Source organism: Balaenoptera acutorostrata, chromosome 3 (genome assembly GCF_949987535.1).
Source record: "Balaenoptera acutorostrata chromosome 3, mBalAcu1.1, whole genome shotgun sequence".
Lineage (NCBI taxonomy): Eukaryota > Metazoa > Chordata > Mammalia > Artiodactyla > Balaenopteridae > Balaenoptera > Balaenoptera acutorostrata.
In genome coordinates this window covers 182,724,282-182,752,190 of record NC_080066.1, presented here as the reverse complement: position 1 = coordinate 182,752,190, position 27,909 = coordinate 182,724,282, and the positions used below count along the sequence as shown (strand labels likewise).

Genomic DNA, 27,909 nt, shown 5'->3' with positions numbered 1-27,909 from the left:
GGCTGGGGGCATTCAGGCGGGCCAGGAAGGCGCCAGGGGGGCCGGGCCCCAGTGCCCGTTGGGGTCCCAGCCACAAGCCCCTGCCAGGGCTCCGGGAGACCGCGGCACTGGCTGGGTAAGGCACAGAGTTTTGGTTTCCCGGGGGCCGGTCCCAGCCTGGCCCCGGAGGAGCCCTGCTCGGCAGCACGTCCAGCGGTCCTGCTGCGGGTCCTCTCACTTGGTTCTGGGCCGGGGCCTGAGGCCTGCGGGGAGGGAGAGGAAAGAACTCGGTCAGGAGCAGCCTTGCTGTGGGCAGTGGCAGGGGGCCCGCATCGGGTCCCCAGGCTCCTGCTGCCCCCTGGTGACCCCTGCCCAGTGGGCTGCACCGCGTGTCCCCAGGTCCACTCTGACCGCAGGCCCTTTCTCTGGAGCAGCGAGGCTCACACAGGAAGCAGGTGCCAGCTGACCCCTGGCAAGGTGGCTCGTCCACCTGTCCAGACTGGGTTTCACAAAGCACGTTTCATCACCAGGCAGGCGGGGTCTCCCCGAGTCTCACTCCGTCTACGCTCACAGGTCCCCACTGTCACCAGCTCTCCCTGGAGGCCCCAGTCACTTCCCCAGCGGCCCCTCATGTGGACGTCTCCTGCCGTGTCTTTCTGCAGCTCCGTCCTCAGGGCACTGGGCCCTACACCTATGGCTCCTGCCCCCTGCCGGCCCTGTGCCCACCCAGTGCCCTCCGTGCTCTGTAGTCCGGGGGCCCTCGCCTGGCTGTTCCCCCCAGGTGCCCTGCTCCCACAGCACCCCGGAGCCAGGCGGCGGCGTGGGGCCTGGGGACCAGAGCTCAAAAGAGATGGGCCAGGAAAACGAGTGGGGCGGAAGCAGAGATCAGAGCCACTCACACGATGGCTCCAGTCCCAGCCCCGCCGCAGGCCCAGGACGAACAGTCAGGCGGGCCCGGGCCGGGCGGGGCGGGCAGAGGGAGCTGGGGTGGCGCTGCACCCAGGAAAGGACCGCGGGAGCCGGCGGAGGCAACCTGACGCCTCTCCTCCCACTCTTCCCGTGGCCACGGGAGCATCGCGGCACAGGACGGAGGACGGAACAGACCACCCACACTCGACACTTGCACGATTGAAAGATGGCAGAAGAGAAGTTTGTGGAAGGCACGACAGAACAGAAATGCTGGTGCAAACTGGGAGCCGTCACCCCGGGCATCACCCACCGGCTGCTTACTAATCAGAGTGAAAACAGTACTTGTGCAGCGGGGCTCTGCCAGAATCACCACCATAACACGTCTGGGTCGGCGTCAATGCCACCGACACCGGGACAAACGGGCCCCTGAGCCCCTCCTGCAATGCTCTGGGGGAGGACTCACGTCATGGGTGTAGGATTCCTGCCCTAAACGCAACCTGGACCCAGGTGGGGGACAAACAGGACACCTCCAAAGTGACTTCGTGTCTTCGGTGTTATGCAAAAGGGGATGGACGTGTGGTCCTGGGCAGGACTTTGTTTCCAGAAAAGCAAAGCAACGACTGCGACAGGAGGACTGGGGCCAGGGGTCACCCCGGCTGGGGCTGCAGGTGAAGACAGCTCGGCGTCCGGGTGTGCGGGAGAACAGCCCTGACCTGGGCGCCCCGGGGACAAACCCCGGCACAAAGTATCCTGATGGCTATAAGCAACTCTCAAATCGGTCCGTAAAGCTGCGGGGCGTGGGGGGAGCAATGCAGCAGATGTCAGCAATTCTCCTATGTTTTCCACATTTTTGTAATTTCAGGGTACAGGGTAGGTGGTGTTCACTGGGACCTCCTTGCAAATTTTCTGTCCAGTTGAAGTTCTTCTCCAAATGAGAAGTTGGGGAGACGAGGAGGGTAGGGGTTCTTCCTCCCGTCCTAACACTGGATGACGGGGCCCACGAGCCTGCAGACTGGGAGCCCCAGGCCTGGCCGCGGGTGGGGTAGGGGGGAACTCGGGGAGCGCAGACCCTGCTCTGGGTACAGCGACCTCTCACCAGACAGTGGCCACACACGGTCGCTGTCCCAAACCCACAGACTGCACCCTCCAACGTCCCCCACGCCTAGGGCCAGCAGCTGGGGCTGCAAGGACAAATCCTGGCCCTGAGGGACAGGCGGGTGCCCTCGTGAAAGCAGAGAGCCCAGCTCAGAACCGCCGGGGGGCAAACCCCCGGAGCGCAGGGTGAAGGCTGAGCCCGGCAGTGAGGATGAACTAGGTCACAGCTGCACTGGACCAACCCCTGCCCTGGGCTCTGGCACCAGCCCGACCTCACCTCGATGCCCTGTCCAAGCCCCGGGCACATCGGGCAGGAGGTGCGTGAGGACCCGAGGGCGCCCCCCTACAGAGCTCCCACCCGGGCAGGGCTCTGGGGCCCTGCACCAGATCACGGCCCACAGCACAGGCCGGGACGCCGTGGGACCCAGGCCCGTTACTCTGGTTGCAGCTGTGAGCCTCGTCAAAGACCCTGACTGTCCCACCCCCTCGCGGGGGTCCCAGGAGGTGCCCACAGACCCACTGCCTCCAGGGAGAGGATTCCTGTGCATCCCCACAGGGGCCGGTGGCCTGCCTGTCCCTGGCAGCAGCCGCCAGGGTCTTCCCTGTCCCTCACAGCCTCCCCGGGGATGCGTGTGGCTGGAGCCAGGGCCAGAGGAGGGCCAGGTGCCCTGTGGACAGACTCGGGGGAAGTGAAGGCTGGGGGTCGGGAGCTAGCACGAGGCTCCGGCAGGGCGACCTCAGCCTGCCCGGCCGGGCCGAGGGCCACGCCGTCCCCACCCTCCAGGCCCTGGAGCCCTGCTCCCTGAGGGCACCCCGGCTGGCCCCGTCCACCCCGTCGGCCCGGCGGAGGCTCCGAGGTCGCACTTGCCCCAGCTAGGCGAGGCACGGCTCCCGCCCTTCTCCGAGAGGGAGGGGAAGCCGGGCACCGGGAGGGCCCCACACCGCGGCCCGGGGGACGCCGGCTGGAGGGCTGGGGAGCTGGGTTAGTGCCCAGGAGGGCCGGGCGCGGGCCCTGCCTCTGCCGCCACCGTTAGTGCTGAGCGCCAGGCTGGTACGTACCTTACTGGATCACACAGAGTCTTTTTGTTTTATTATCGTCAGGGTCAAGGTCAACCTCTGCTTCCAAATAAAAGAAACGCGCTCAACAGCTCGCCCCTCACGAGCGACCCTGAACTTAGAGCCGGGGCTGGGGCCGCGTGGACGCTACGCCGAAAGAGCCGCACCCCAGGCCCCGCGCCGCACCCTGCTGGACGTGGCCTACGTAAGGCAGGGGCCAGTGGGTTAGAGGTGTGGTGGCTGGGAGGGGCCCCCAAGGCTGCCCCTCCCGGTGCAGAGGCGCCGCCACCTCCTCTCTGGCAGGACACGGAGATGCCCCGGGAATCGCCCACGCTGGGGGGAACGGGTGGCAGCGGCCGGCCGCAGGGAGAGCTCCAGGGCCCTGGCGTGTGACGAATGAGCTCCAACCACACGCCGATGCCCCGAGCCCTGCCGACTCGCCCGCCCGGTACCCCTGCTCGGGGTACAAGGAGGGACGGGGGAGCCCCAAGTTACCTTCCTGGCTCCTGGAGGGGCGCTTCTTCCTTCGCTTGCCCGTGCCCTTTGACGTCCGGCCCTGGGCCCTGGGGAGGGTGCCAGAGCCCGACGAGTCAGTCACGGCATCCTCGGAGAAGGACCTGTCCAGGGAGGTGTCCAGAGCGGAGTCTGGGGCCGTGCGTTCCTCATCTTCGTCTCCGTCCCCGCCACGGCCTGCAGCAGGGAGGCCAGCACCGCGGCCGTGGGCACCTGCGTCCTCCGCGCCCTCGCGTGTGGTGTCAGCCTCGGCCTGGCGGGTGCCCGGAGGGGCCGTGGGTTCCTCGGTGTCTTGGCTCAAACCCATTGCTGTGGAGGGCTTGTCACTGGAGAAGTTGAGGGGCTTCAGGGCCTGAGTGTCTCCCGGCACCAATGGCCAGGCCCCTGCAGAGGGCTGGGGGCCCAGGGGGTCCTCGGTGGCCAGGACATCACTGGCATCCACGTACCAGGAAGAACGCCTCTCCAGGGACCCAGGACCACCCTTCTCTGATGAGTCTCCAGTGGGCTGGGCGCTGCTGGGGGCGGCATCCACGAGAGCCCAGCCGCGGGGCTCCTTGGCCGCTGCAGCGTCGGGACCAGACTCAGAGGTGGGCAGGCTGGTGCCTCCCACGGGGTCCCTGGTGGCCGCTGTGGATGGAGTACACATCAGCGGAGGGCAGGGGTGCCTCAGTGATCCCGATCCCCAGGGCCTGCCCAAGTCGAATACCACCCACCCTGCAAAGCCCCCTCCCCGGGAAGCTTTTCCTGGTGGCCGACTGTGGGTTCCCACAGGGCAGGCCCGGGCCTTTATGTCCACGGTCTGTCCACAGTGGGGGAGAGCAGGGGTCGCTGGGCTCCGAGGCGATGGCACATGTCACCCCCGCCCCCAGAGTCCCCAAGGAGTCCAAGGCAGCCTCCTCAAGAGTGGAGAGTCCCACCCCAGGGCCTCATGCCTGCCTCCTCCACCACCACAGAGCCCCTCTGAGCCCCAGGGCATCTGTCAGCGGGCCCATTGGCCCGACTCTTCTGCCGGCCTGGGGGCTGGATGGACGACTGTCACACCAGCCGGGGAGCCCTCTTGCAGCAGAGACATGCGGAAGCATCATGGGGGTGAGCTGGCCCTTATCTCAGGGCAGCAGGGGAGAGGAGCGGGCTCTCCTGTGAAATCAAGGAGGGCTTCTCGGAGGAAGGGAGGCGCTGGGCTGCAAGGATGGCATAGCGCGGGGGTGGCGGGAAGCAAATGGTGACGGGGAGGTGGGGGAGGGTCTCACCAGGTGCCTTGCTCCTTGGGGGGTCTGCGGCAGCCGCCCTGCTGGCCACCTCGGTGTCCCCTCGGCCACGGGCCGTCTTGCGCAGCTGGAAGCCCTTCCTGATGTCAGCCAGCAAGGCGTCGATGACACACACCTCTTCCTGCTTCCCGCCTCCCTGCCTGACTGAGAAACCCAGAGACGTGGCTCAGAGGGTCCCTGGAGCCCACCTGGGGACTCACCCCAGAGGAGGGGATGTAGTGCTGCCAGACTTGCAAGGAAGGAGGAGTGGCCACGGCCCAGACCCGGTGCCCCGCCCCCCTGTGGCCTGTCCCTGCTGCCCCAGGCCCGGCCTCACCAGGCTTCCCGTCCTCGCCCCGCAGCCTCCGGGCCTCCTCCTCCTGCGCCAGCTGCTGCCTCCTCCTCTCAGCCCTGGCCGCCTGTTCCTTCCGGTCCTTGTTCTCCTGCGGGACAGCCGTGGCCCGTGACCCCGGCCCTCCATCACCCCCATTCCGCCTGCCCTCCCCGGCAGCTGCGGGGGCCCACCTTCAGGGCGCGGCCCGTGACCCCCGCCCTCCATCACCCCCACTCCGCCTGCCCTCCCCGGCAACGGCGGGGCCCACCTTCAGGGTGCGGATGAAGAGGTCCCGGAAGGCCTTCATGGTGCTGAGCGTGTCCTCCAGGGACAGCTGCTGGGCGTCCTCACACAGGTAGGCGGCCAGCTCCAGCTGCTTCTGCTTGATGGCCTGGAATACCTCCTCCACCTCCTGGGAGGCCGTGATGCTGGCCTGCAGGCACAGGGGCAGGGTCATGGCCCGGAGGGGCCCACGCAGGGCACCGCCTGCTGTCACAGGGAGATGCCCAGGCTGCAGCCCCAGGGAGGGCGGGGTGGGGCCCATGGCCGCAGGAGGATGGCCACTGGCACAGGCCCTGCAGGCATCGTGGTCTCTGAGCAGGACCGAGGGTCTGAGCACTGCAGCCCCAGGATCAGGGACCAGGAACAGGGGGCCGCCCTCCAGGGGGGGTGGTCTCTCACTCTGGCTCTCTCCTCCCCACGCTCACCTGCCCCCCGCCCGACTCGCCAGCCTACCTTACAGACCCCAGGCCTGGCAGACTCCCCAACGCCGGAGGGGCCCACCTCCCCAGAGACCACCGGGCAGCTGCTCCCTGCCCAGGGCCCCACCCGCCCAGCACTTGCCTGGAGGCGTTGGGAGTACTGCTCCTGCACCTCCGGGATGGAGGAAGACACCTTCCGTTCCATCTCCAGAAGCTTCTTCAGGTTAGCGCTGCACTCCGAGTGGATGATCTCAAGGTTTATCCTGAAGGTGTCAGAGGGCCGGTAAGGTCAGGTGACAGCTGGTGTCCAGGCTTGCTGGGACAGCGGGGACCCCAGGACTGCACACCCTCAGGGACAGTGGGGACCCCCGGACTGCAGAGCCTCAGGGACAGCGGGGACCCCCGGACTGCACACCCTCAGGGACAGTGGGGACCCCAGGACTGCACACCCTCAGGGACAGTGGGGACCCCAGGACTGCACAGCCTCAGGGACAGTGGGGACCCCAGGACTGCACAGCCTCAGGGACAGCGGGGACCCCAGACTGCACAGCCTCAGGGACAGTGGGACCCCCGGACTGCACACCCTCAGGGACAGTGGGACCCCGGACTGCACGCCCATTGGCTGCCAGAAACTCGTCAGAGCTTTCAGGTGGGCTGAGTGGTGTCGGGATGAAGGGCCCACCCTAGAAGGTGCTGCGCCTGTGGCGTTAGGACAGTAACCCCTGCGGATCAGCCTGTCCTCCTTGCCTGACCCTCCACAAGGCTCAGCAGCCCCAGGACCAGAGGACCTTCCACGGTGGCGTGGTGCTGGGCAGGGCCTGTGCTGGGAGTGTGGACCCTGGAGGCGGATGGCCCAGGCTGCCCTCCCAGAGCTGCACCTGGGCTATGTGACCCCATGGACCCGGCCCTGCTTCCCCAGGCCTCAGTTTCCCTCCTTGTACCATGGGGTGGCACGGCCTTGTCTTGAAGGTTAACCTCGTAAAGAGAGCGTGTCAGGCCAGCTCCCGGCGTGACCGTAGCCAGGTCGCTCCCCGTCATCCTAGGCCTCAGTTTCTTCCTCTAGGCCACACGGGCACAGGCCACGGTGGACACGAGGTCTTGCCCAGGGTGAGAGCGAGTGTCTATCAGGCAGCAGATCCTGGGGGCCCGGGGTGGCGCCGCAGCGTGCGACCCAGCCTAGTCCAGCTGCCCCACTGGCTGGGGAGCGGGCAGTGGGGGGCAGGGCAGGAGGTACCTACCCTGCCGCTCGGGAGGGCAGCTCCAAGTCCTGGGGCAGCTGCAGGAGGTCCGGGTGGCTCTCCTCCACCTCCTGCAACACGACGTGTCCGGTGAGACCCGCTAAGGCCACCCTGCAACCCCCCACCCTCAGTAGCTGTGGTTCACGGCCCTCAGAAAGCCCTCGGCACCCTGGGCCTCCAAGGCCTCCCCTCGGGCCTGGCCGGATTCCGCCAGTTTCGCTCTCCTTGGGGTCTGGGGAGGGACGGAGGCCAGTTGGAGTGGGTGAGGACTGCGGGGGGTGCAGCGGTGTGAAGGGGAGACCAGGGGCTCGAATGGGAGCCCAGAGGGGCTGCGGGCAGAGTGGGGCGTGGGCACCCTCCTGAAGGCCCCCCGGGCCCGCGGGCACCTGCAGCACGTGGTGCAGCAGCGTGACGCGGCTCTGCTGGGCCTTGGTCTCCGCGAGCTTCGGCAGCGTGCTCATCCTGAAGCCGTCAGCGTCCCCGGTGTGTCCGCCCTGCGAGGGCGGCAAGGGAGCCTCTTGGCCGGGGCCCGGGGCCAGGCGGGGATCAGGGAGCAAGGGCGGGCTGTGCGCTGCCCACTCACGTAGTTGAGGAAGTTCCCGATTTTCAGGATCAGCAGGCAGAAGACGGGCAGCCGGTGGCTGGCGAGCAGGCCTGCAGGATGGCGTCCCTTCACTGCCTGCCCCCGCCTCCCCGCTAGGCTCCAGGGCACGAGGGAGGGGGCAGGGCAGCGGAACCCTGACCGAAAGCAAGCCTGGAGGCTCGGGAAGCAGGAGCGACAAGGGGGCAGGTGACCACTGCCCCCGTTCTGGGCGCGAGGACACTGAGGGGAACCTTCTGGAACCTGCAGCCACCCTGGCTCTCAGGTCTGTGGCCAAGACGACAGGGGACATCCCCGCCCGGCGTGCGACCCCAGCGGAACCGAGCCACGCCTCGGTCGTCAGGCCCGTCCGTGTCCCTGCCCGGGACTCCTCGCTCAGGGAAAGCGGTGTGCGTGTGTGTGCACGTACGTGTGTCGGCATGGGCACGCGTGCAGGCGTGCACGGCTCAGGCTTCAAGATGGGGCGGTGGTCTACAGGGAGGGGAAGGTTGGCACCCCCAGGCGCCTCTGCGGCCCGAGGGGCGCCCTCCAGGGCCTGCCCACCCCCAGCCTGGTGCCCCACTCACTCTCGCAGGCGGCGAGCAGCAGCTGGGCCTTGGGCCGCACCATGTCCAGCACAACGGCCGTACCCTCGCACAGCAGCATGCACTCGACCCGGAGCTGGTAGCTGGGGCGGCAGAGCAGGAGCTCAGGGACCGGGGGCCCCCACCCACCTGCCCTGGGCCCGCAGGGTCCTCTCGGCACAGAGCTGGTGGGGGGTGGTCCCACGGCTTGGCCCTGTTCAGCACGCACCTTCCCGGGCCAGGCCCCAGGTGGGATTCAGCAGGACTGGGGTGGGCCCAGGAAGGGTGCTCTGGACAAGCCCCCGGCTGCCGAAGATGAGGGCAGTCGCTCCCCTGTGGGGCACCCCTCCCTCCTAGAACAGGGGCGTTCCCGGGGGTCACATAGGGGGCCTGGGCCTGCCTGCTGGAGGCCACACAGCCCTGCCCACTGCCCACCCCCAATGCCGTCGCTGGCCTGGAGAAAGGCCCCGGCCCACAGGGTCCCCTCGAAGGGCCCCACGGTTGGGGGTAGCACCAGTGATATCTGTACTGCTCTTCATGGAACCCTGGGGACGGGTCTACACAGCCCTGCTCTCTCCTCTGGGTCTGGGCCCAGCTCCCGCCCTCAATCCCCACCCCCACCCCCCGCGGGCAGGCCCTCGGGTCCGGGGCTGCCGAGCTCACCAGGGGATGCCCAGCAGGAGTAGGTAGAACTGGTCAGCGCTGGCCAGCCTGGCCCGATCCTCTGTGAAGGAGCGCAGGTTTTCAATCTGCAATAGGAGGCCCACGCGTGCTCACCCAGGAGCCCTGCGGCGGCTCGCTGAGGCGCCCGCTCCCCGGGCGCAGCTCTGGGTGGAGCTGCAGGCCCCTTGGGTGCCCCGACACACACCTCTCGGGCCCACTTACCTCGTGCTTCTCGGGGAGGAGCTTGAGGAGCTGCCTGAGGACCTCCACGTCAAACTTGCTGGTGTCCCCAGCCCGGATCATAGCGGTGAGCTCCTCGTTGGAGCTGGCGGGGTGAGAGGATGGGGGTGGTCACACGAGGCACCCCACTTGGCCTCCTCGGGACCCTGCCAGCCTGGGACGGCCTTTGGCCCACGACACCTCTGCTGGTCATACCCGGGTTGCCTCCCACACCTAGGAGATCGCAGGGGCCAGGGCTGCGGGGCACAGAGAAGGCAAGCCACCTGCCCGGGGTCACACAGTAATGAGGCTGGGGGCTGAATAGAACACTCCCCATCTGCCAGAGCACCCTCTTCCTCCTCCTTCCAGGGGGCTGCTCAGGACACAGGCGGGATGGCTCAGCGGTACTCAGTGAGCTCCCGGGCAGGACACCTGCTGCAGGGAAGGACTCAAGGGCTGGGAGCCTGGGCCAGGTCCTCGGCCTGGCTTGGCCACCGCCTGTCTGTGACTTATGGGGTCCCCACCACTCTCTGGGTCTCATTTTCCCCAGGGAGTCTGGACTGGTGGTCTCCAGAGCCCCCAGCTGGGGTCCTCTGTGGCTATTACCCCCGCTGTCTCTAGCCCCAGGGATGGGATGTGAACTTCCCAGGGTGGCCTGCAGAGGGCACTGCTGAGCCCAAGATGGGGGGCCGGGTCAGGCGGGGCCTGGGAGTCTGACCGGGGCTGTGCGGGAGGGGCCGGCTCTGCGACACCAGCTGCTCTCAGATCCCCGCAGCTCACCATTTAAACTGCTTCAGGAAGATGTTGAGGCTCAGGCTCTTCTTGGAGTCCAGAAAAGTGATCTGGAAAAGTGATCCGTGACCCGTCAGTACCTGGAGGGCGGCCACGGAGCCCTGTCTAAGCCCCGGTCCCCTCCCTACCTCCTTGGGCTCCTTCCTGGCTGGGGCCACTGCTTGTTCCTTGGGCTTGGCCACGGGGAAGGAGAAGAGCCGCTCGAGGCTGGAGAAGTCAGGCTCCACCACCTCAGCGTCCGGGCTGCTCAGTGACGCCCACATGGAGCTGCGCTCTGCGGGCAAGGGGCCGCTGGTCAGGCTCACACCCACCCCGGGAGTCTGGGGTGCAGCTGGCCCGGGCCTTGGAGGGCTGGCAGGGATGCCCTGCCTGGGGCCCAGCCCAGGGCAAGCATACAGCAGGCACTTAATAAATGCCTGGCAAAGGAAACCCTCCAGCTGCTGTCATGCCACGTATGTGGGTGTGGCTGCATGGGGGGCCTGCGTCCAGGCTGGCAGGTGACCTGGCCGCCAGCCAGCCTTAGCCTTGACCTTCTCTGAGCCATCAGCACCCTCAGCCCCTGGGCAGCATCAGAGACACACACTGGCCTGCAGCTGTGGGAGGAGAGGGGCCTTAGAGGTGCCCCCTGACCTGTTCCTGCCCCGGCTGCCCCCCATGGCAGCCGAGCCCCTGCCCTCAGAGGGAAGCCACCTGGGGGCTTGGACTCACCTCGGACCACGGTGGACGGCAGCTTCTGCCAATTCAGCTTCTTCATGCGCAGGGTGGGGGGCTGCACCCGCCGGTGGCTGGGGACCCAGGCGGAGCCCAGGCTGTGGCCCACGTGGGCCACGATGATCTCCTCCGCGCCGCCCGCTGCAGGGGGCCTGGAGGTGTCCGGCGGGGGCGGGGGCGGGGGCGGGGGCGGGGGCGGGCACCCCAGGCCTGGGAGTGGAGGCGGGGGGGGTATGGTCCCACTAGGGCCAGGCAGTGGGGGAGGTGGGGGTGAGGGGAACGCGGCCCCCAGGCTTGGCAGGGGCGGGGGTGGAGGAGGCGGCGGGGGCGGGGGCGGGGGCGGGGGCCAGGTTGCGGTGCCAGGGAGGGGGGGTGCAGCTGGGGGCGGGGTGGGCTCCAGCTGCTCCGGAGCTGTGGGCTGTGGGGCCATCCTGCCACTCTCGCCCTGGACGCTGGCGACGTGCCGGCCAGCGAGGGCTGCCGCTGGCTGCTGGCCCCCGACCCCCACCGGCGGGGCACCGGCGTTCTGGGGGGAGCTGCCCCTTTGACTCTGGCCCAGGTTGACCTGGACGCCCTTGTGGGCCTTGTCCAGGGAGCGCGGGCGGGGCCACCCCTTGAAGGACAGGAGCCGCTCGACCATCTCCTCCAGGGCGCACTCCTGGGCTGGGGTGGGGACATCCAGGTCAGGGTAGGGGCATCCGGAAAGGTGCAGCCCCGCCCTCGGGCAGGGGCGGGTTAAGGACCGAGGCTGGCCCCCTCCCCCCACAGGCTAAGAACCCAGTGTCTGCCCACCAGGCTGGGGTCAGGGAGGGGGACGCGGGCGGGGGCTAAGGGCACGGGGCCCCCTCCCCCTCCCCCGCCCCATCCCACCCACTCACTGTCACTGGCCAGGAGCACAGCCCGGTTCACCAGGCTCTCCAGGGCCTCCCAGAGCAGCTGGCTGGAGCGGACGGTGGGCTCCAGATGCAGGAGGCCCTGCAGCACAGACAGCAGGTGGGCAGACGCTGGGGAGCAGCTCACCTGGGCGGGGTGGGCGAGGAGCAGGGGTCACAGCCATCGCCTCGCCAGGAGTGCCCACCCGGTCACCCCTCTACGCCCCACGGGGGCCCTGGCGAGGCGCCTGAGTCAGGGTTCCCTGACGGGCACGCTGTGACACCTGGGGTCGGGGCACCGTGTGCGGGCGGTCCGTGCCCCGCGGGACGTTCAGCCGCATCCCTGGTCTCCACCCACTCGAAGCCAGCAGCACCCCTGCTCAGTTGTGACCACCCCAGACGTCTCCAGATGTTTCTGGACGCCCCTGGGGACACTGGCCCCTGGCTGAGAGCTGCTGGGTTCGGTGAAGGGAGGGGCTGAGCTGGACCAGAACCCGGCCCCCCGACTCTCGCTGGTCCCAAAGTCCCCTGGGTACCCCTCACGGTGGCCGGGCGGCTGGGCCCAGGACAGCGCAGCCTAGCCTGTCCTCCTGCGTCCTGGGGCCCTGGCTCTGGCGGGGGACAGACCAGAGCCGGCCCCAGGCAGCGGGCTCCAGCCCCCCAGCCCCCTCAGCTACAGATGTGGCGCCCCCCGGCCCCAGCAGGGCAGGGTGTGCCCAGGGCAGGACAGGAGGCCACTTCCGAGCCCTGAGCCCACCGGCCCCTCCCCCAAGACAGTCCCGGGAGGGGCTGCCCCGGCCCCGGCCCACCTTGTGGAAGAGGGAGGCGAAGACCTCCTGGTGGCTGTTGATGTCGATGCCCCCGAAGACCCGCAGCAGTTCCTCCTCGTCCTCGGCCTTGGCCTCCCTGAAGGCCTCCAGCTGGATTAGCAGGTCCTCGTCCTCCAGGTCTCTGAGGCGGGAGGGTGGGTGGGGCACGGGCGGGCTCAGCGGGCTGCTCCCCCAGCTTCCCCCCCGGGACAGGCGTGCAGACAACCCCAAGCAGGGCCCGCGGCCTGTAGGTGGCCGCCGTGGCCGGGGGCAGCGTGGTCTGTCGGGCCGGCAAGCGCGTGTTCTCACACTCGCAGGGAGAGATGGAGGGGCCGTGCTGCGGCGGGCACAGTAGGGAGGGCAGGCCCTCCTCTGGGTGCTGGAGAGCGGCACCAAGGCCGCCCCCGAGGGGTCCACCCGGCCTCTGCGATCAGGCGCGGGGCTCTGGCCTGAGCGGGGGGCTGTGCGTTCACTGAGCCCAGCACAGGCCTGTCCTCAGCCTGGCCAACGAGCCGCACCCTCAGCGCCCAGCAGACCTCTGCCCGAGGCCAGCGCAGCACCAGTCGCACCAGCTAGGGCTCCTGCTCCTGGGGTTGCCCCTTGCCCACTTCCCTGGGGGCGGAGGCCCCACCCTGGAGAGTGGTCCTGATAAGGCCTGGGACGGGGTTCTCAGCTACACGGGTTTCTAGATATGCATTTAAATTTGAATTTCAGATAAACGCTGGACGGTATTTAGCACAAGTACGTCCGTGCAATAAGTGGGACACACTTACACTAACAAAGCGATCTGTTGTCTACCTACAATCCAGTTTAAGTGGGCGTCCTGTACCCTACCTGGTAACTTAGTTTCTCGGGGCAGCTCCCGAGACCCTGGGCGGGAAATTCTGCAGAGTGGCCTGTCCAGCAGCGCTAGGGATGGCAAGCTGGGTCCTCCCTGGGACCTGGCCCCAGGAGGGGTGGGGCTACTCCAGGAAGCCCCCTCCCTGCCCATCTGGAGGTGCTGCCTGGGGCCCGGGGGGAGGGGGCCCTGGCTCCGGGGAGCAGAGTGGGGACTCACCGTAGCCGCGTCAGAGCGTCCAGCAGCTGCAGCCCTGGGAGCGGACAGGCGGGTGAGCCTCACAGGCGCTGCCCGGGCCGCCCACCCTGGGCCACTCGCATCTTTGACACCTTCACCTCCACCCTTTCCCTGGGCTCACTCCTACCACCCGAAGCACCCGGCCCGTTCCCTCGGGACACCGGGGATACAGGGCTCTCGGGGGAGACCACACTGGACGCACAGTGGTCCCCAGTAAACGGTCACTGGCACAGCCAGCAGGGCTGGAACTGGACGTCAGAGGACCCACCTCCCTCCACTGCCCAGCAGCCTTGCCCAGAGAGCCCTCCAGGGCTAACACCCAGGGGTCCTGAGGCCCTGGGCCCACCGAAGGGAGCAGGTGGGGGCAGGAGGCTTCCCAGGCCCATGCAGAGCCTGTCTCTGGGGCCCTGGAGTGGAGGGCATGGGGCGTCTCCCCAGAAGGGGGCAGCGCGGGCTGGGTGGCCAGGGGCCCAGTGGTGGAGGTCCGGGCAGGGTTACCAATGAACTCGCTGCGCAGCTGGGCGCGGGCACGGACGTCCTCGGGGCCCAGGATGATGGCGTTGACCACGCTGAGCAGGGTGGCCACGTAGGGCACGTTGTCGCTGTCCGAGAGCTCGTTCATGATGATGCTGAAGCGGTACTGCTGGCTGCACACCGTCTGCAGGGTGGGCAGGGGTCAGTGCGCCCCCAGGCCCCACCCAGGCGCCAGCCACCCAGCGCTCACCTTGTAATGGTCCAGGGCGTCCAGGGTCAGGGCGTGGCCCTCCGGTGAGTAGACGCACAGGGCCGCTAGCAGCTCCAGCACCTGCTTCTTGACCATCACGTTGGATGTGTCCAGAGCTGCCAAGGGCAGGGGGCCTCTCAGGGGGGCCCACCGACCCCCCAGCCCGGGGTCCTCCTCCTCCCAGTCCCGCCCTTCCCCCGCCTGTGCCCACCGCCCACCCCGGGCTCCCACACTTTAGCTGCCAAGTGCCTGGCTGGCAGAGGCCAGGGGGCGCCCTGTATTGGCCCACCGCCCACATCAGGCGCTGGCCTCTCCAGACGCGCTGACCGTCCCCAGGGCCACGGGGAGAGGTGTGGGGGCAGGCACAGCTCCAGTCACCCGGGGTCGACTCCCGCTGGCCCTCAGGTCTAAGGGGGGGGTCTCTGAGGGCTCCGGGCCCAAGGCCAACATTGGCAGCCCTCCCAGGGCTGAGCCCGTGTTTTCTCCAAACTTAGACCAACTGTGTTTACGGCAGACACAGCCTGCGATGCCTCCTTGTCCCCATGCACCCCTGCCTCCCACTGCATTCCCGGAGCTGGGAAAGTTTTGGGGGTGTCTCTCGGCCGGCCCTGCTGAGACTAAGGCACAAAGGACTCCACAGACGGCAACAGCCGGGCCTGGGCCGGGTGGCCTCTGGTTCGCTCCCCCTCACGGGCCCTGCCCGCCCCGGAGCCCCACGCATCAGTGGGAGCAGCACAGCCTGGCAGGCAAAGAGCACGCAGGGGCCACTGTCCACCAAGGGCCACTTGCGGTCGCACCCGAGGGTTGAGGACTAAGTCTGGCTGCAGTCCGGGGAGACTTCCTAAAAGAGGTGACAGTGAGCCAGAACTTGAAGGGCGGGCAGGACTTGGCAGGCACACGAGGGCACAGCAGCCTGAGCAGGGGGTGGAGACTGGGGGCCGGCAGCTGGGGAAGGAAAAGCCCCAGGTGGCCAGAGCAGGGATGGGGGCAGGGAGGGGGCGTGGAGGTGGAGGATGGTGTCACTGGCAGGGGCCGCAGACCTGAAGGGCTGAGGCCTGGCTACGGCCGAGGAGCTCGGAGCCAGGCGGAGTGGAAGCGGGCCCCTCAGGTGCACGTGTGTTTCTGACCCAGGTGACTCCAGCTGCCACGGTGTGGACAGGGGCCCGGAGGCCAGAGACTGGGGAGGGGGCAGGGCCCAAACGAGCACAGGGCTAGGTGGAAAAGCCGGGCAAAGTCACAGAACAGAGGGGGCAACTAGGTGCAGCTGGTAGAAGTTCACAGCTCCAAGGTGACCTGGAGGCTTCAGACTTGGGAAGATGGGAAACTGGTTCCTCCTCCAGGAAGTCCTCCCTGGCTGCCAGGCCAAGCTCTCTCTTCCTGTGCCCCAGCCCTCCCACCGCCTTTCCCAGCCCGGAGCCTCACCCTGGGAGAGCTGGCGCACGTAGGCCTGGTTGCTGAGGATGTACTGGATGCCCTCCTGGGAGTTCATGACGGCGCGCACGCAACTGATGCAGGTGAGCTGCAGCAGGGCGTCGGCGATGCGGGCCACGCCGCGGCCCGACAGGCGCGCCAGGGCCTCGAGCAGGAGGTCCAAGCCGCTCAGCTCCAGGAACTGCACCATCCAGCCACCGTCGCTGCTCTCCAGCCGCTTGCGCAGCCCCGAGTAGTTGACCACGGAGGGCATCTGCAGGAGCCGGATGCACAGCTCGGGCTCAGCGCTCTCCAGGTTGGCCTCCGTGGGGTCCGAGTCCTGAGGCCCCAGCTTCTCCTTCAGCGCTGCCCACTTGCGCTGCGTGCCCTCCTTCACCGACATCTTGCTGAACTGCGGGGCCAGAGGAGAGGGGTGTCAGCCCGGAGGGGAGCCACGGCCCAGCTTGGCCCCTGGCTGCTCAGTGGAGGCAACGTCCCCTGCTCCGAGCCTCCACCTGCCAACTGGGGACTCACTGCGTTTCTTGCTGATGCCCAGGCCTGCCCGGGGGACACACTACTGGCAAACCCTCGTCCCACCAGGGCTGCCACTGCCCCCTGGCTTCCCCTGTGCCAGGCTCTGCTTACACCCACCCCTGTCTCAATCATCATGGCAACCGAGGAGGCAGCACCGCTGTCCTCGCTGAAGGCACCAGGACCCCAGAAGGCTACACTGGCAGGAATACCACTGACCCAGCGGTGATCAGGCGGCAGAAACGGCGTCTCCGGGGCTCCCTTGTCCCCCAGGGTGCTTCCCCTGCCCAGCGGACAGAATCAGATGCGGACAATAGGGTGGGCGGGGACAACTCCAGACCCTGGTCATTTCTAGCCTGCCCACAGCATCGGGAATGTGCCTGGGGAGGGGGGCTGACTCGAGGGTCATGTCCACCGCCCACCCAATTCTGGGCAAGACCAGGGCCCTGTGGGGAGCAGCCCTGCCAGGCCCCAGTTTCTGTGGGCCTCACTCTGTCAACCTGCGTGCAGTGGAGGACCAGTGTCCCCCAGGCCTGTGGCTCTCGGAGACTGACCCGGATGCCGCAGGAGGTATGATCGCTGCCCAGAGAACATCCCCCGGAGGCCGAGGGTGTGGCCCAGCCCAGAATGACCCCCAGACGTGCCCTTCCCAAAGCAGAACAGCGGGACAGGCGGGCTGTGCCTCTGTGTCGTCATCACACCCAGCGAGCCCCCTCCCTGGGGCCCCGGGCTGTGACGCTGTCCCCAACCACAGACCCTGGGACCGGCCCCCAGAGGTCAGGGGCAGTCCAGGCTCTTCTGCCACCATGTATGGCTTGGTCTTATATTTAGCGTGTGAGAAGGGCAGCGTGGAGGGAGGCCTCAGGGGCAGGGCACGGCAACACCACTGTGCCTCATGCCCAGGGCCTGGTGTCAGCACTGCCCGCCCCGACCCTGGCCTCCTACGCCCCCACTTCACAGGAGGGGACACGGAGGCGGCACCCAGGGAAAGCAGATGACGTGCCCATGGCCCCATGGATGGAAACGGCAGAGCTGAGGTTGGACCCCAGAGGGCGGCCTGAGGCCCTCGAGATGCTGGATGGCCAGGGCAGCGTCACCCTAAGGGCTGCCCTGGCAATTTAGCGGGGAGACCCGCGGGGCCGCCTGAGGTCACAGGAGACAGGCTGAAGGGGGCCAAGAGCCCAGGTGCCTGTCCCCGGCGGGGCTCGCGGTCCCCAGCGCTCGCTGCTGTCACTCTCGGAGGTCCCGCTCCCCCTCCGCCTGGGTGAGGGTCTTGGGCATCCTCCCTCAAGCTTCCGGAACCACCCCCCTCGCCCCCGCCTGCCCGGAGCACAGAGAACAGCCAGAGGCCTCCTGGAGTTTCAGCAGCCCCTCCTCTGTCTGCAGTGGGTCTGCACCAGGAGTCCAGCACCCTCCCCCCACCCTTCACCCTCCACCTGCCCACCTGCCCGGCGGGGCCCATGGGGTCCTTCCGGGAAGCAGTCTGGCTGGGGGGAGAGAGGGCTGACCCGCAGCGCCCCCAGCTCGGACCCTCCCCAGCAGACCCCGGCCGAGCCTGTTTCCTCACCTGGACCAGCGTCGGGCTGCCGGCAGCATCCTGAGGGGTGGGAGGCGAGGGGCCTGCGGGGTGCTCCTCGGCCCTCCCCCAGGGGCCCCCGCAGCCTGGGTCCTGTGCTGGGCCAGGCCGGGTGGAGAACCCGGAGCCCTCCCCGGGACTGCACCCTCCCAGGCCCGGCCGCCTCAGGCGCCCAGGCACTCACCCAGATTCGCAGGACCTTCCGGCTGCCTTGGCCCATCGATTCCGGGCCCTGCCACCGGCTGCCCCTCACACTCTCCTGGCGTCTCATCGCTGCTGACCACTGAACTGCCCGGTACCAGCCGTGGCCCTGGTCCCTCCCAGGCAGCCTCTCAGTGGAGGGGAGGGGGCCACTCCCACCAGCATCGTGAAGAGCACGGCAGACGGACCTCCGCACACACTGCCACCCGCCGTGGGTGCTGCTGCTTGAGGAGGACCCAGAACCGACCCTCCCTTCCCGCCCCGCCTCCACTGGCCCGAGTCCCGGGCTGCTTGGCACAGGCTGAGTGGACAGAGTGCGAACTCTCCCAGGCCAGCACTCTGGCCTCCACGTGTCCTCGCCAGCCAAGAGCCCCAGGGGTCCCTGGATGCGGAGGCAGCCCACGTCACCAGCACCACCCTTCCTGGTGCTGCCCCGTCCTCCCAGTACACACCCAGTTCCCGGGCCCACCGGCTTGCTGTCCTGAAAGACCCCCCACGTGGGAGCCCTGGGTCTGCGGGAGGGGAAGCACAGCAGGCGACCAGCCCTGCCCGCCACCGGTCCACGAAGGATCCTATGCCATGTGCCCTGGCACCGAGCTCTGCCCCAGGCGCCGTGCGGGGCAGCGAAGGTGCTCAGGGCTCGGCTGGCTGCGGCCCAGTGAGCACAGGGCATCCAGCTGGGAGAGCGAGCTTGGCTAGGGACCCAGAGGCTTAGGTGGGGCGGCTTTTCTCCCTCTGTGACACCCACCAGGCTGCCCAACATCATCCGGGGCCGGCAGGCCCTGGGCCAAGGACATCTTCCTAGAAATGTTCCAACTGCTTTTCAGGATAAAGACTGACGACGTAAATGGACCACGACCAGATCATCTACAAACACGGAGCTCTGAGCCACAGCTGCGGCCACCAGCCCTGGACACCCAGCCACCATCACAGGAAGCAGCCCGCGCCCTCTGCGCCAGACCTGCAGGAAGTCAGGCCTCTAGCTCTAGTGACAGCCCAGGAAGCTCTACAACCGCCCTGTGACATCACCCCACAGCCGGGACTTGATCAGTAACCCATGCCTTCCATTGTTTTTGTCCTCGCTTCCAACTGAGGACCAGCTGGGGAAAACCAGATGTGCTCCCAGCCATCACGTGGGCGCCCCGCGTCTTACGGGCCGTCCAGCTTCCCCAGTCCCGCAGCCCCCATCATGACCAAGGCCCCCTTTTTCCTGTAAAGAAGCTTTCTGTACACAGAAAATATTTTACCATGTTAACATATATTACATAACACGTATGCAGACGGGTATGTGCGTATGTAACGTTCCACATCTGTAGTAAGCAGCCCGCAGACTCCCTGGCTGCAGCAGCCTGGAATAAACAGCCTTTGCCTGCTCCCGTCTGGGTGGTGGCCGAGCACTTCCAAAGGGAGCACCGCAGGAAATCAACCTCTACTGCTCTCAGGAGCACAGGCTGCGGGGACGGCCCTTCCTGACAACACCCGGGACACTGCGCGGGAGGGAGCGTGGTGGGAGGCTGGTGCCCGCTTCCCGGGCTCACCGGCTGTGCGCCCAGGGAAGTTACTCTGCCCCTCTGTTCTCCGTCTGTCAAGTGTCTCAGGGGGCTGCAGTGGGTTTCCGTGCAGAAGCTGGACCCAGTGGGCAGAGCGAGCGCGCAGGGCTCTCCCGGCTCTTGTCACCCTGTCCGTGGCTGCCTGCCTCTCTGCCCTCAGGCTCTGCTCAGCCCTGGCCCACCCCAGCTTAGTCTCGCCAGGGCGGGGCGGGGCCGGCCTGCTCTGGGCGGGGGCAGGGCCCCAAGCTCAGGAAGGTGTTCCCAGTTCTGCAGGCCCCCCCAGATGAGGGGTGTGGCCAGCCTGCCCAGGGCAGGGCCTGCACAGGAATTTGGAATGGCAGACCTTTTTTTGCAGCCAGCACGGCAGACTTAAGAAGAGCACGACCACCTGGGGCTCCCAGGGGTCCAAGTTCAAGTGGCTCAGGCCAGCCCCCGTCCCTTGGCAACTGAAGGGTCGGGGCGCTGAAGCACCCCCATCTGTCCTCCAAGCAGTTCACCCCACCCCTGCACCAAAACTACAGGGGCAGTGACCCTTTGCAGAGGGAGACCCTGAGGCTCTGACATTAGTGAGATGTTGCCCGTGGATCTTTAACGTTCACCTTTTTTCTTCCATTAACGTGGGGTTTCCACTTGGACGGGGTCACGCCTTCCCCTTAGGACGGGAACTCCAGAAGGTAGGGTCTCCTCTGAGCTTTCCTAGGGTCAGCCCACCGATCTGGGTGTCCTGCTCATGGGCACTCGCCCAGCCCACGCAGATGCCATCTGGCTCTCCTCCTGCACCTGGCCAGCCTGACACGGTGACGCTGGCACCTCCACCTGGGCACCCTCATGCCTGGGCAGCTGTGCAGACTCTCGGGAAGCCACCGCCCCTGCTTGGCAGTCGTCAAACTGAGTGTGTGCGTATGGCGGGGGTAGGGTCAAAGCTGGCCTCCCAGACCTCCCAGACCAGCCCCTGCAGATGGAGAAACTGAGCCAGAGAGGGCGAGCCGGTCCAGGCAGGCACTGGGCACTGAGCTGTGTCCTGGGCACGGCTGCTGGGAGGCCCTGCACGGGTCCATCGGGCTTTGAGCAGCGTGGTAGGGTGGGGAAGCCCAGACTCCGGGCTAAGCACTTGGCACCTCGTGGAGGTGGGTGAGGCCTTCTGTTCCTCAATCCCTGCAAGGGCAGGCGGAGGGACTCTGGGGCCGGGGCGGGGGCCAGGGCTAAGGAAGGCGCCGGTGAGGGGGACCGGCTGCCTGAGGCTGGGGAGACAGCTTTGGGGTAGCCCTGCCAGCATCAGCAAAGGGGCTGGGGTGCTTCTGGGCCCAGAGCCAGCGAGGGCGGGGGCGGGTGCAAAGAGTTAGCTTGTCTTCCCCCGGGGTGGGCGTAAAACGGCAGGAGGGGGGTTCCGGAACTGGGAGGCAGGGGCTGCCACACTGTATTTTTAGCTCCTACAAGAACCCAAATTTTTCCACTGCCTGGCAACTCTTGGATTACATTCCCGGCAGCTCCCTGGAGCTCAGGGGCAGCCCGGGCCCTGCTGGGTAGGAGGGGGAGCTGAGGCTGCCCTGCCATGACCTCGTTACCCCTCCTTTCCAGAATCTTGGCGCCTCTGTGTCATCTTCGCCAGGCCCCGAGCCCTCAGGGTGCCTCGACTCAACTGTGTGGGTGACCTCGTGTGGGCTCATCCCAGGTAGGGGGTCCTGTGCACAGTGGGCCTCGGGGAAGGGACTGGGTGTCCACCCATCGCCTGCCCGTCCCTGGGCGTGGAGTGCGCAGGGTCCTCACGGTTCCCTGGCCCGTCTCCCGTCCAAGGAGCCCTCCTGCCCGCCCCACCTGCCGTCTCCAGGATGGGGTGTGAGGCCCCTGCCTCCGGAGCCCTCACTGCATCCAGCGGCGGGACAGAGGGGCCCGCTGGGAGGTGGGTGCGCGCCAAGACATTCGCAGCAGCACCAAATTAAAACCCAGAGATGACAACCAGGATGCCAGGCGCACTGTGTGGCATCCCGACCACGTGAACTGTGACGTGTCGCGCAAGACACGCGCCGAACACCAAGAGGTGATGCACCCACGGCGAATGTGGTCATTTTCATAATCATAAAGGGACAGAGCAAGCAAGACGGCAGGAGACCAGCAGCATCTCACAGAGGGAGCTGGGCTTAGAGCAGGTCCACCCCCAGCTCAGGTCACCAGGGGTGAAGGGACGGACCTGGGAGCTGGGTCTCCTGTACGGTTAGCTAGTGGAGAAGGGCCGGGGGCCCGGGCGGCCCACTGTGCCCAAGGATCTGGAGCAGGTTGGAGTCACGACCGACATGGCCTGCTCACACCCTCCTCGCTAGGAGTAGAAGCTGGTGGGAGCCACACAGGGGGGCCCTGGTGCAGGGAACTGACTCCGGTGAACAGGGAACGCCTGCCGGAGGGGGGTGGGTGGTGCTGCCCTACCCCGGGCTCACTGGGAGGAGGGTCCCCGCAGTGCAGCCCTGAGCTGGGCACTGTGGGTGTCTGGGCTTCTGGGAAGGGGCTGGGGGTGATCTGGGAGCCCCATTCCCTGGGGATGGGCCAGCTCGGGTGCAGGGAGAGGACAGGAAGGGTGGAGGCGCCCACACCAGGAAGCCAGGCTTTCGCTTCCACCTGCCCTGCAGGCTCACAGGAACCGGGTCTGTCCTCGCCTCCCGCTGTCACCTGGTCGCTGGGCCTCGGCCTCCCCAGTTGCACACAAGCAGAGCCAATGGGGAGCTCCCAGAGGGCCGGGCCACATCTGCCAGTCTCAGGGCTCTGGTCCAGGTTCTGGGGGATCCCAGGCCGGGAGGGAGGGGAGCGGCTCAGGGGCCAACGGTGACAGAGGCCACTGCCGCCTTCTGGAGCTGAGTCAGCTCTGACAACGAACACTTGAGGGAAGTGATGCGTGCAGACCCGCGGTTAGGGAGTGAGCGAGGGCGAGGAACTTGGTGGCCCCGCGGGTGGCAAGGGGGCGTCTGGCCACAGCTTCCACCCGTAGGGCTCCGCTGGGCCGCACGCAGCCCTCAGGCTCGCCACCAGCGTCCCCTCCGCGTGGGTTCTCTCCCCCAAGAGCAGACAGAGCCCCAAGCAGCCTCCTCCAGGAAGCCCCGTGTCCCTCCCCCCGGCCCCCTGCTGCCCTCAGGAAAGGCCTCTCCCAGCAGGGAGGAGGACCCTCGGTGTCCAGGGAAGGGAAGGGGTAGGCCAGCTTCAGGCCCTGATCGCCCTGTACTTGTCTAGGCCTCAGGGCCTTGGGGTGGGACGTGAAGGCCACCCACCGCCTGCCCCAGGGGGCCCCCACCCCCACCCACCCCCGCCTGTCTTGCATCCCCATTCCAGGCTGCCTGCCCAGAGTAGGGAGAACAAAGCAGCAGATTGTGGCGGGGAGGGGCCCAGCCTGCGCAGCCTGGCACTGCCAAGGGCTGCAGCCGGGGCCTGGGGGCAGGGGACCGCTCAGGTTCTAGCTGAGACCAGGCTCTGCTGCTGACCGGCCGTGCCCCTTGGGCAACACACAGGACTTGCTGGGCCCTGGATTCTGTCCTCTCACAGGCATGAGCATGTCGGTGCCACCTCCCCACCCCAGTCTGCCGACAGAGCCACGGATGCCATCTGCAAAGCGGGCCCATTACTGCCAGGCAGTGTTGTGCCCCGCTGCCTAACAGTCCACTGCGCGTGACGTCGCCTCGGCCAGGCTGCCGTGGCCGACACCGAGCTGGAACGGAGCGTGCCTCTTCTGCAGCCCCGGCTCAGCATCCCCGGGCCACCCGCCCCGGAGGGCCGGCGCCAGGAGCCTGGCGCTACCGGGCAAGTGGGATCCTGGGCATCGGGCACAGATGCTGTGTGCTGTTCCTTGCCAGGCACCGAGGGGCCAGGCCCATCCTGGACTTGGTTTTCTCATCTGCAAAACGGCCAGAATGTCGTCCAGGGACCGTGGGTTGGCTGGGCCAGTACCATCTGCACAGGCGCCAGCCCTGCCTGGCCATTAAGGCCCCTCCCAGGCGGCTCCCCTCCTCCTCTCAGAGGTGACCTCCTAGGTCCTACCCCTGGGCCTGTGTCCCGGCCGTCCCTCCCATCACTCTGCCACCTTCCACAGGCAGCCCCGACTGCTCTGCCTCCATCTGCACGGCCTGGCCCAGCCCCTGGGTGGATAGGCCGGAAACACCAGGCAGGGGCCATGGATGTCCCCAGAGCGCAGCATCCGATCTGGGCACGCGGGGCTGGCGTTCTCAGGCCGCTCGCGCCTGTGCGTGGGGGGCGGCGGAGCCAGGCCGGGAAGGGGGGCGGGCAGCACCCCCTCCCCACCCTGGGGCTGGGTGAAGGGCAGATGTCTGCTTCCCGGCTGCGGCGTGCCGGCGGCAGTGCCGAGCTGTACATACTTGGAGCAGAAATGGGGACGTGGGCTCGGGGACATGGATGGTGGCAGAGGCAGGCTGCACACTGAGGCCACACCCCAGGGCCCCAGAGGGCCGGGAGCAGGCCGGACGGGGAGACTGAGGCGCTCTCACCCAGCTGCGCAGGGCCCGTGCTGGCACGCACGCCCACACCCACCAGCGCTCGGCGAGGACCAAGGCCAGGCTCAGGGACGGAGAAGCCCCGCCCCACCAGCCGGGTCTGCTGGGACTGCGTGCACGCGTGTGGGGTGGGGGGACCGGCAGTGTCTGGCACAGCGGGGGGCCGGGGCCGGCCTCTGCTCACACAGCCGAGCGGGGTCTCAGAGGTAACGCGGGGAAACCACGGCCCAGCGCTGTGGTGCGGCCCGAGTGGGCCGCCCGGCCCGCCCCCGCCCTGGCCCCCTCCCGCCGCAGTGCCCCCTCCCGCCGCAGTGCCCCCTTCGATGCTAGGCCTCGGTGGCACCAGCTGCAGAACAGGAAGCAGAAACAGCCTGCACCTCCCCAGGCGTGTGCCTCCCGCCCATGGAGGGCCACGCTCAATGGCCCCGGCCGGCCGGGCCTCCAGCAGCGCTGGCCTTGCCCCCCTTCCCAGGGAGGCCTCCGCCTTCCCGATCGGGTGGGCCCAGGCACGACCTCGTGGGAGCCGGCGGTCCTCCAGTCCGCCCTGCCCCTCCCTCCCCCTCCCTTCCCACTGGGCCCAGCTCACAGGATGGGGGGGGCGGAGGGTGCTCTGGCAGCCCGTGAGCAGGGGCCCCTGCCCAGGGCACCCAGGAGGCGCAGCTGGGAAAGCTGCAGCGGGGGAGGGGGCTGCGATGGGGCAGGAAGGGCAGGCGGAAGAGGAAAGCGGCCTCGGCCCTTTGCCCTTCTGTTTTAGACAGCTCAGGGAGAGGGGCTTTTTCGTCACTCACGCACCCGCGACTGCTTCCGCCCCTCCCACCCCCGGCCACTGCCAGGAGGGTCCACTGCCCTGATGGGCCGGCGGCTCCCGGGCTCCCGGGCAGCTGTCTGTCTGTGCTGGCTGCTCTGCTCTGCACTCACACAGGTGGGCGCCCTGAGGGTGCGCCGGCACCCCCTCCCCGCATTGGGGGCCAGGGGCAGGGGGCGCTGCTTGGCCAGGACAAAGCTCTCCTAACTCCTAGGGCATCAGGCCTGGAACCCAGAGGCTGCTGCACCCACGTGCTTGCTCTTCCCGTGGGAACTGCGGCGGTGATGAGGGGCAGGGGGACAGCCCTGGCCTCCAAGTGCTCCCCGGGGGCCGGCCAGTTCTCCCCCGGCCCCCGGGGCAGCACCTCCCGCGTGCCCAGAGTGGTGGATGCCACGCTCTGGCCACCACAGCGGTGAGGGGAGCATGAGCGCTGACGCACACAGTAGGGGCTTTACAGACATCTCTTGCCAGGAGGGCAGCACTGGTTCTGTCACCCAACCACCCCGTGTCTCAGTCTCCTCTTCCCGTGAAACAGACATGAATCCCAGGACCCACCCTTACCCAGGGACGGCGTGAGGGTCAGAGATCACGGTGGGAACGTGGCGGGCTAGTTCACTCGGTCCTCCTCTCCTTCATTCATTCAGCCCACAGACCCTCAGACCGTGGGGGGACTTGGCCTCTGGGTGCCCTCAAAAGCCAGGGGCTCGAGCTCACCTCAGGGAAAGCCCCCCGCCAGGGTCCAAGCCGGGCCAGCTGGTCACACCTGCACCCAGGGCGGTGCCCCATCGTCATCCAGTTACCATCCATCCCTCCTGCAGTCCCACAAACCACTAACTTTTCCAACCTGGAAAACAACTGCACTTTGATGAAAGGCAAACGGAATCTATTCAGGGTACAGCTTCCAGGTCCCAAATGTGAAGTGTGTGCAATTAGCTGCGACAGCCTGTCAGCACCTCCACAAAGCGGGGGCCCCCACCTGACGGTTAACTCTTTGCCGCCAAGGAGCAGAGCCTCAACGGACTTGCGGCCTGGATGGGTCACGGGACGGGCAGCCCCACCCGGTCACCTGGGTTCACGTCCCCTGGCAGTGCCCCCCCCCACCTGCCCACCCGCCCCGATGACCTGTCAGCCCTGAGCTGGGGGCCGGGAACTCTTGTGGAAGAGACGGGAGGGTGGGCCTGGGCAGCGGTCGGGACGGGCCTACCGCACCAACCTGGCTCTTTGAGCAGAAAGTTGATGCCGGCCTGCAAAGGGGTGGGGACAGTGTGAAGTCTCAGACTCCAGACCTGGAACCAAACGCCCATCCACAGCTGCTACGAGAGAGCTGCGGCGTGCACTACCCAAAGCCCGCCACCCTGGGAAGCACCATGACGGGGTCTGGGGCTTTGTTCTGGGTCCCCAGCTCCTTCACTGCTGGGCGACAGAGGAGGTTCACGCCTGAGCAACTGTCCCCACCCTTCAGGGTGCAGGTGGGGAGACAGAGGCCCAGAGAAGGCCAGAGTCCTGGCCCGTTCCCACTGCCAGAGGGAGAAGGGGGCGGGGCTGGTGGGGAGGGGACTTCCCAACTCCAGCTCCTTCATGGGTGCGCCTGACCTCTGGCCTTGTTCCTGATTCCCAGCTGGGGCAGGGTCATGGCCACCTTAGGTGCTCTGACTCCTGGTGTGTGTGTCCAGCTGGGGTGGGGCACTAAAGCTGCGGTCACAACTGAGGCCGGCCACCACGCAGCCTGGGGCCCTGGGTCACAGAGGCTCAGGAGGCCAGGCAGACAGTCTCCCTTCGTGTCTCCCCAGGAGCCCCCAGGGTTGGTGGAAGCACGGAGTCCCTCCTGAGGCTATGGCCACCCTCGGGTTCCTCCCCAGGAAAGGGGCCCAGAAGTGGGACCGGAGGAGCACAGGGCCAGACTGCCAGCCCCATTCTGGAGAAACCCAGAGCGGTGACGGGGCTCGCTCCCCCAAGGCCTGCCTATGGGGGTGCCAGGGCCCCGTGTGCGCCCACCCGCATCCAGGCGGCTACAGACCCAGCAGCCCAGGCGGGGCCGCAGGCCGCCGCATGCCTTGTGGTGCCACCGGGGCGGCGGACGCGAAGTTGAAGTTTATTTCCCCAACTGTGGCTGATTCATAATCAGGGTGTAGTAGCCGTGAGGCGGGTAAATTCTGCCGGCACCGGGCACGGCGGAGGCCCGGCCGACCCTCGGCCCACCACTCGAGGGCAGCGCGCGCTCGGGCGGCGTCTCCGCGCCGGGGCCGGCAGTCCGGGGTGGGGCGCGAGCCGGCGGGGCCGGGGCGCCGCGGGGTCCCCGCCCGGGCGCCGGGATCCCGCCGCCCTGCGCCGCGGGGCTGCTGGCCGCCACCCCGGGCGCACGCGCCGCTCCCCCAACCCCACTCCCCGGCCCCAAGCGCCCCCACGGCCCGGACTCAGTTTCCCCGCGGCTCCTGGCCGGCCCAGAGGGCGCGGACTTACCGGGAGGGGACGGCGGCGGAGGGCGGGTATATTAGGCCAGCGCTCGGTCCGCGGCGGGTCAGGAGCCGGGTCAGGAACCGCGGACCGCCGGCGCACAGCGGGGCTCCGCACAGCTCGAGCTCCGGCTCCGCTGGGCGCGCGGGAGGAAGAAGAGGCACCGCCCAGCCCCGCCCGCCGGCGGCCACGTGGGGAGCGGGCGGCAGCCGGGGGCGGAGTCTGCGGTGGGGGTCCCGGGAGAGGCCCCGCCCACTCCTGCCCGGCGGGCTGGGGCGCCGAGGGAATCTCCCCGCGTCTATAAATACCCGGCCCGCCTCCGCCGCGGCTCGACTCGTTCCCGGCCCTGCCAGTGTCGCTGTTCGTGGGCCGGGGTGGCGCTGGGGGGTGAGACACACAGAGCGGGGAAGGGGTGGGGGCGTCCTGGGAAACATCTGGAAGTGGTCTCCCCGCCTCAGCCCTCACTGCCCGCCCCCTCCCTGGGCTCCACTGCTCCTCCTCCCCCCACAAACCCCCTGCAGGTCCACTCACTGCGCCCCGAGTGGGAGCCCCCCTTGGGCCCGCCGATCGCACGTCCTGACGCCTGAGGCTCCCTCATGGGAGACTGGTCTTCCGGGTCTTCCGGGATGGAGAGTGTCCCGATCAACCGGGCCGGACGGTGTGGACCCCTTCCAGCAGTGCTCCCTGATCCCCAGCAGAGACGGGGTCTGGGTGGTCTCTGGGCAGCCTGGACCCTGCTGGGTGGTGCAGGCAGCAGGCCTGAGGGTCCTGCACGGTTAGGGTGTGACCTCAGG

At 67.9% G+C, this 27,909-nt stretch overlaps 1 protein-coding gene across 5 annotated transcripts; it reads right to left on the bottom strand.

Annotated features, from left to right (window-relative positions):
- Nucleotides 1-27,875, bottom strand: INF2 (inverted formin 2). 5 transcript variants are annotated; one of them, XM_057543789.1, is made up of 24 exons: nucleotides 27,122-27,481; nucleotides 15,524-15,923; nucleotides 14,102-14,217; nucleotides 13,876-14,035; nucleotides 13,360-13,393; nucleotides 12,303-12,444; nucleotides 11,500-11,641; nucleotides 10,619-11,284; nucleotides 10,039-10,184; nucleotides 9,899-9,960; nucleotides 9,122-9,224; nucleotides 8,900-8,985; nucleotides 8,240-8,340; nucleotides 7,656-7,726; nucleotides 7,459-7,566; nucleotides 7,073-7,143; nucleotides 5,977-6,097; nucleotides 5,402-5,566; nucleotides 5,137-5,242; nucleotides 4,803-4,964; nucleotides 3,999-4,179; nucleotides 3,535-3,878; nucleotides 3,043-3,099; nucleotides 1-242 (listed from the first exon to the last, which is right to left on the bottom strand). In XM_057543789.1, the coding sequence occupies exons 2-23, from the start codon at nucleotides 15,912-15,914 to the stop codon at nucleotides 3,044-3,046; spliced, it is 3,534 nt and encodes a 1,177-aa protein (XP_057399772.1). In that variant the 5' UTR covers nucleotides 15,915-15,923; nucleotides 27,122-27,481; the 3' UTR covers nucleotides 1-242; nucleotide 3,043. The 5 variants fall into 5 exon arrangements, with proteins under 5 accessions (XP_057399772.1, XP_057399775.1, XP_057399771.1 ...); XM_057543792.1 differs by having other exon boundaries at nucleotides 3,535-4,179; nucleotides 27,122-27,537; XM_057543791.1 differs by lacking the exons at nucleotides 1-242; nucleotides 3,043-3,099 and adding an exon at nucleotides 27,647-27,875 and having other exon boundaries at nucleotides 3,701-3,878; nucleotides 4,803-4,960; nucleotides 27,122-27,495.
- Between the last annotated feature and the right edge of the window lie 34 nt (nucleotides 27,876-27,909).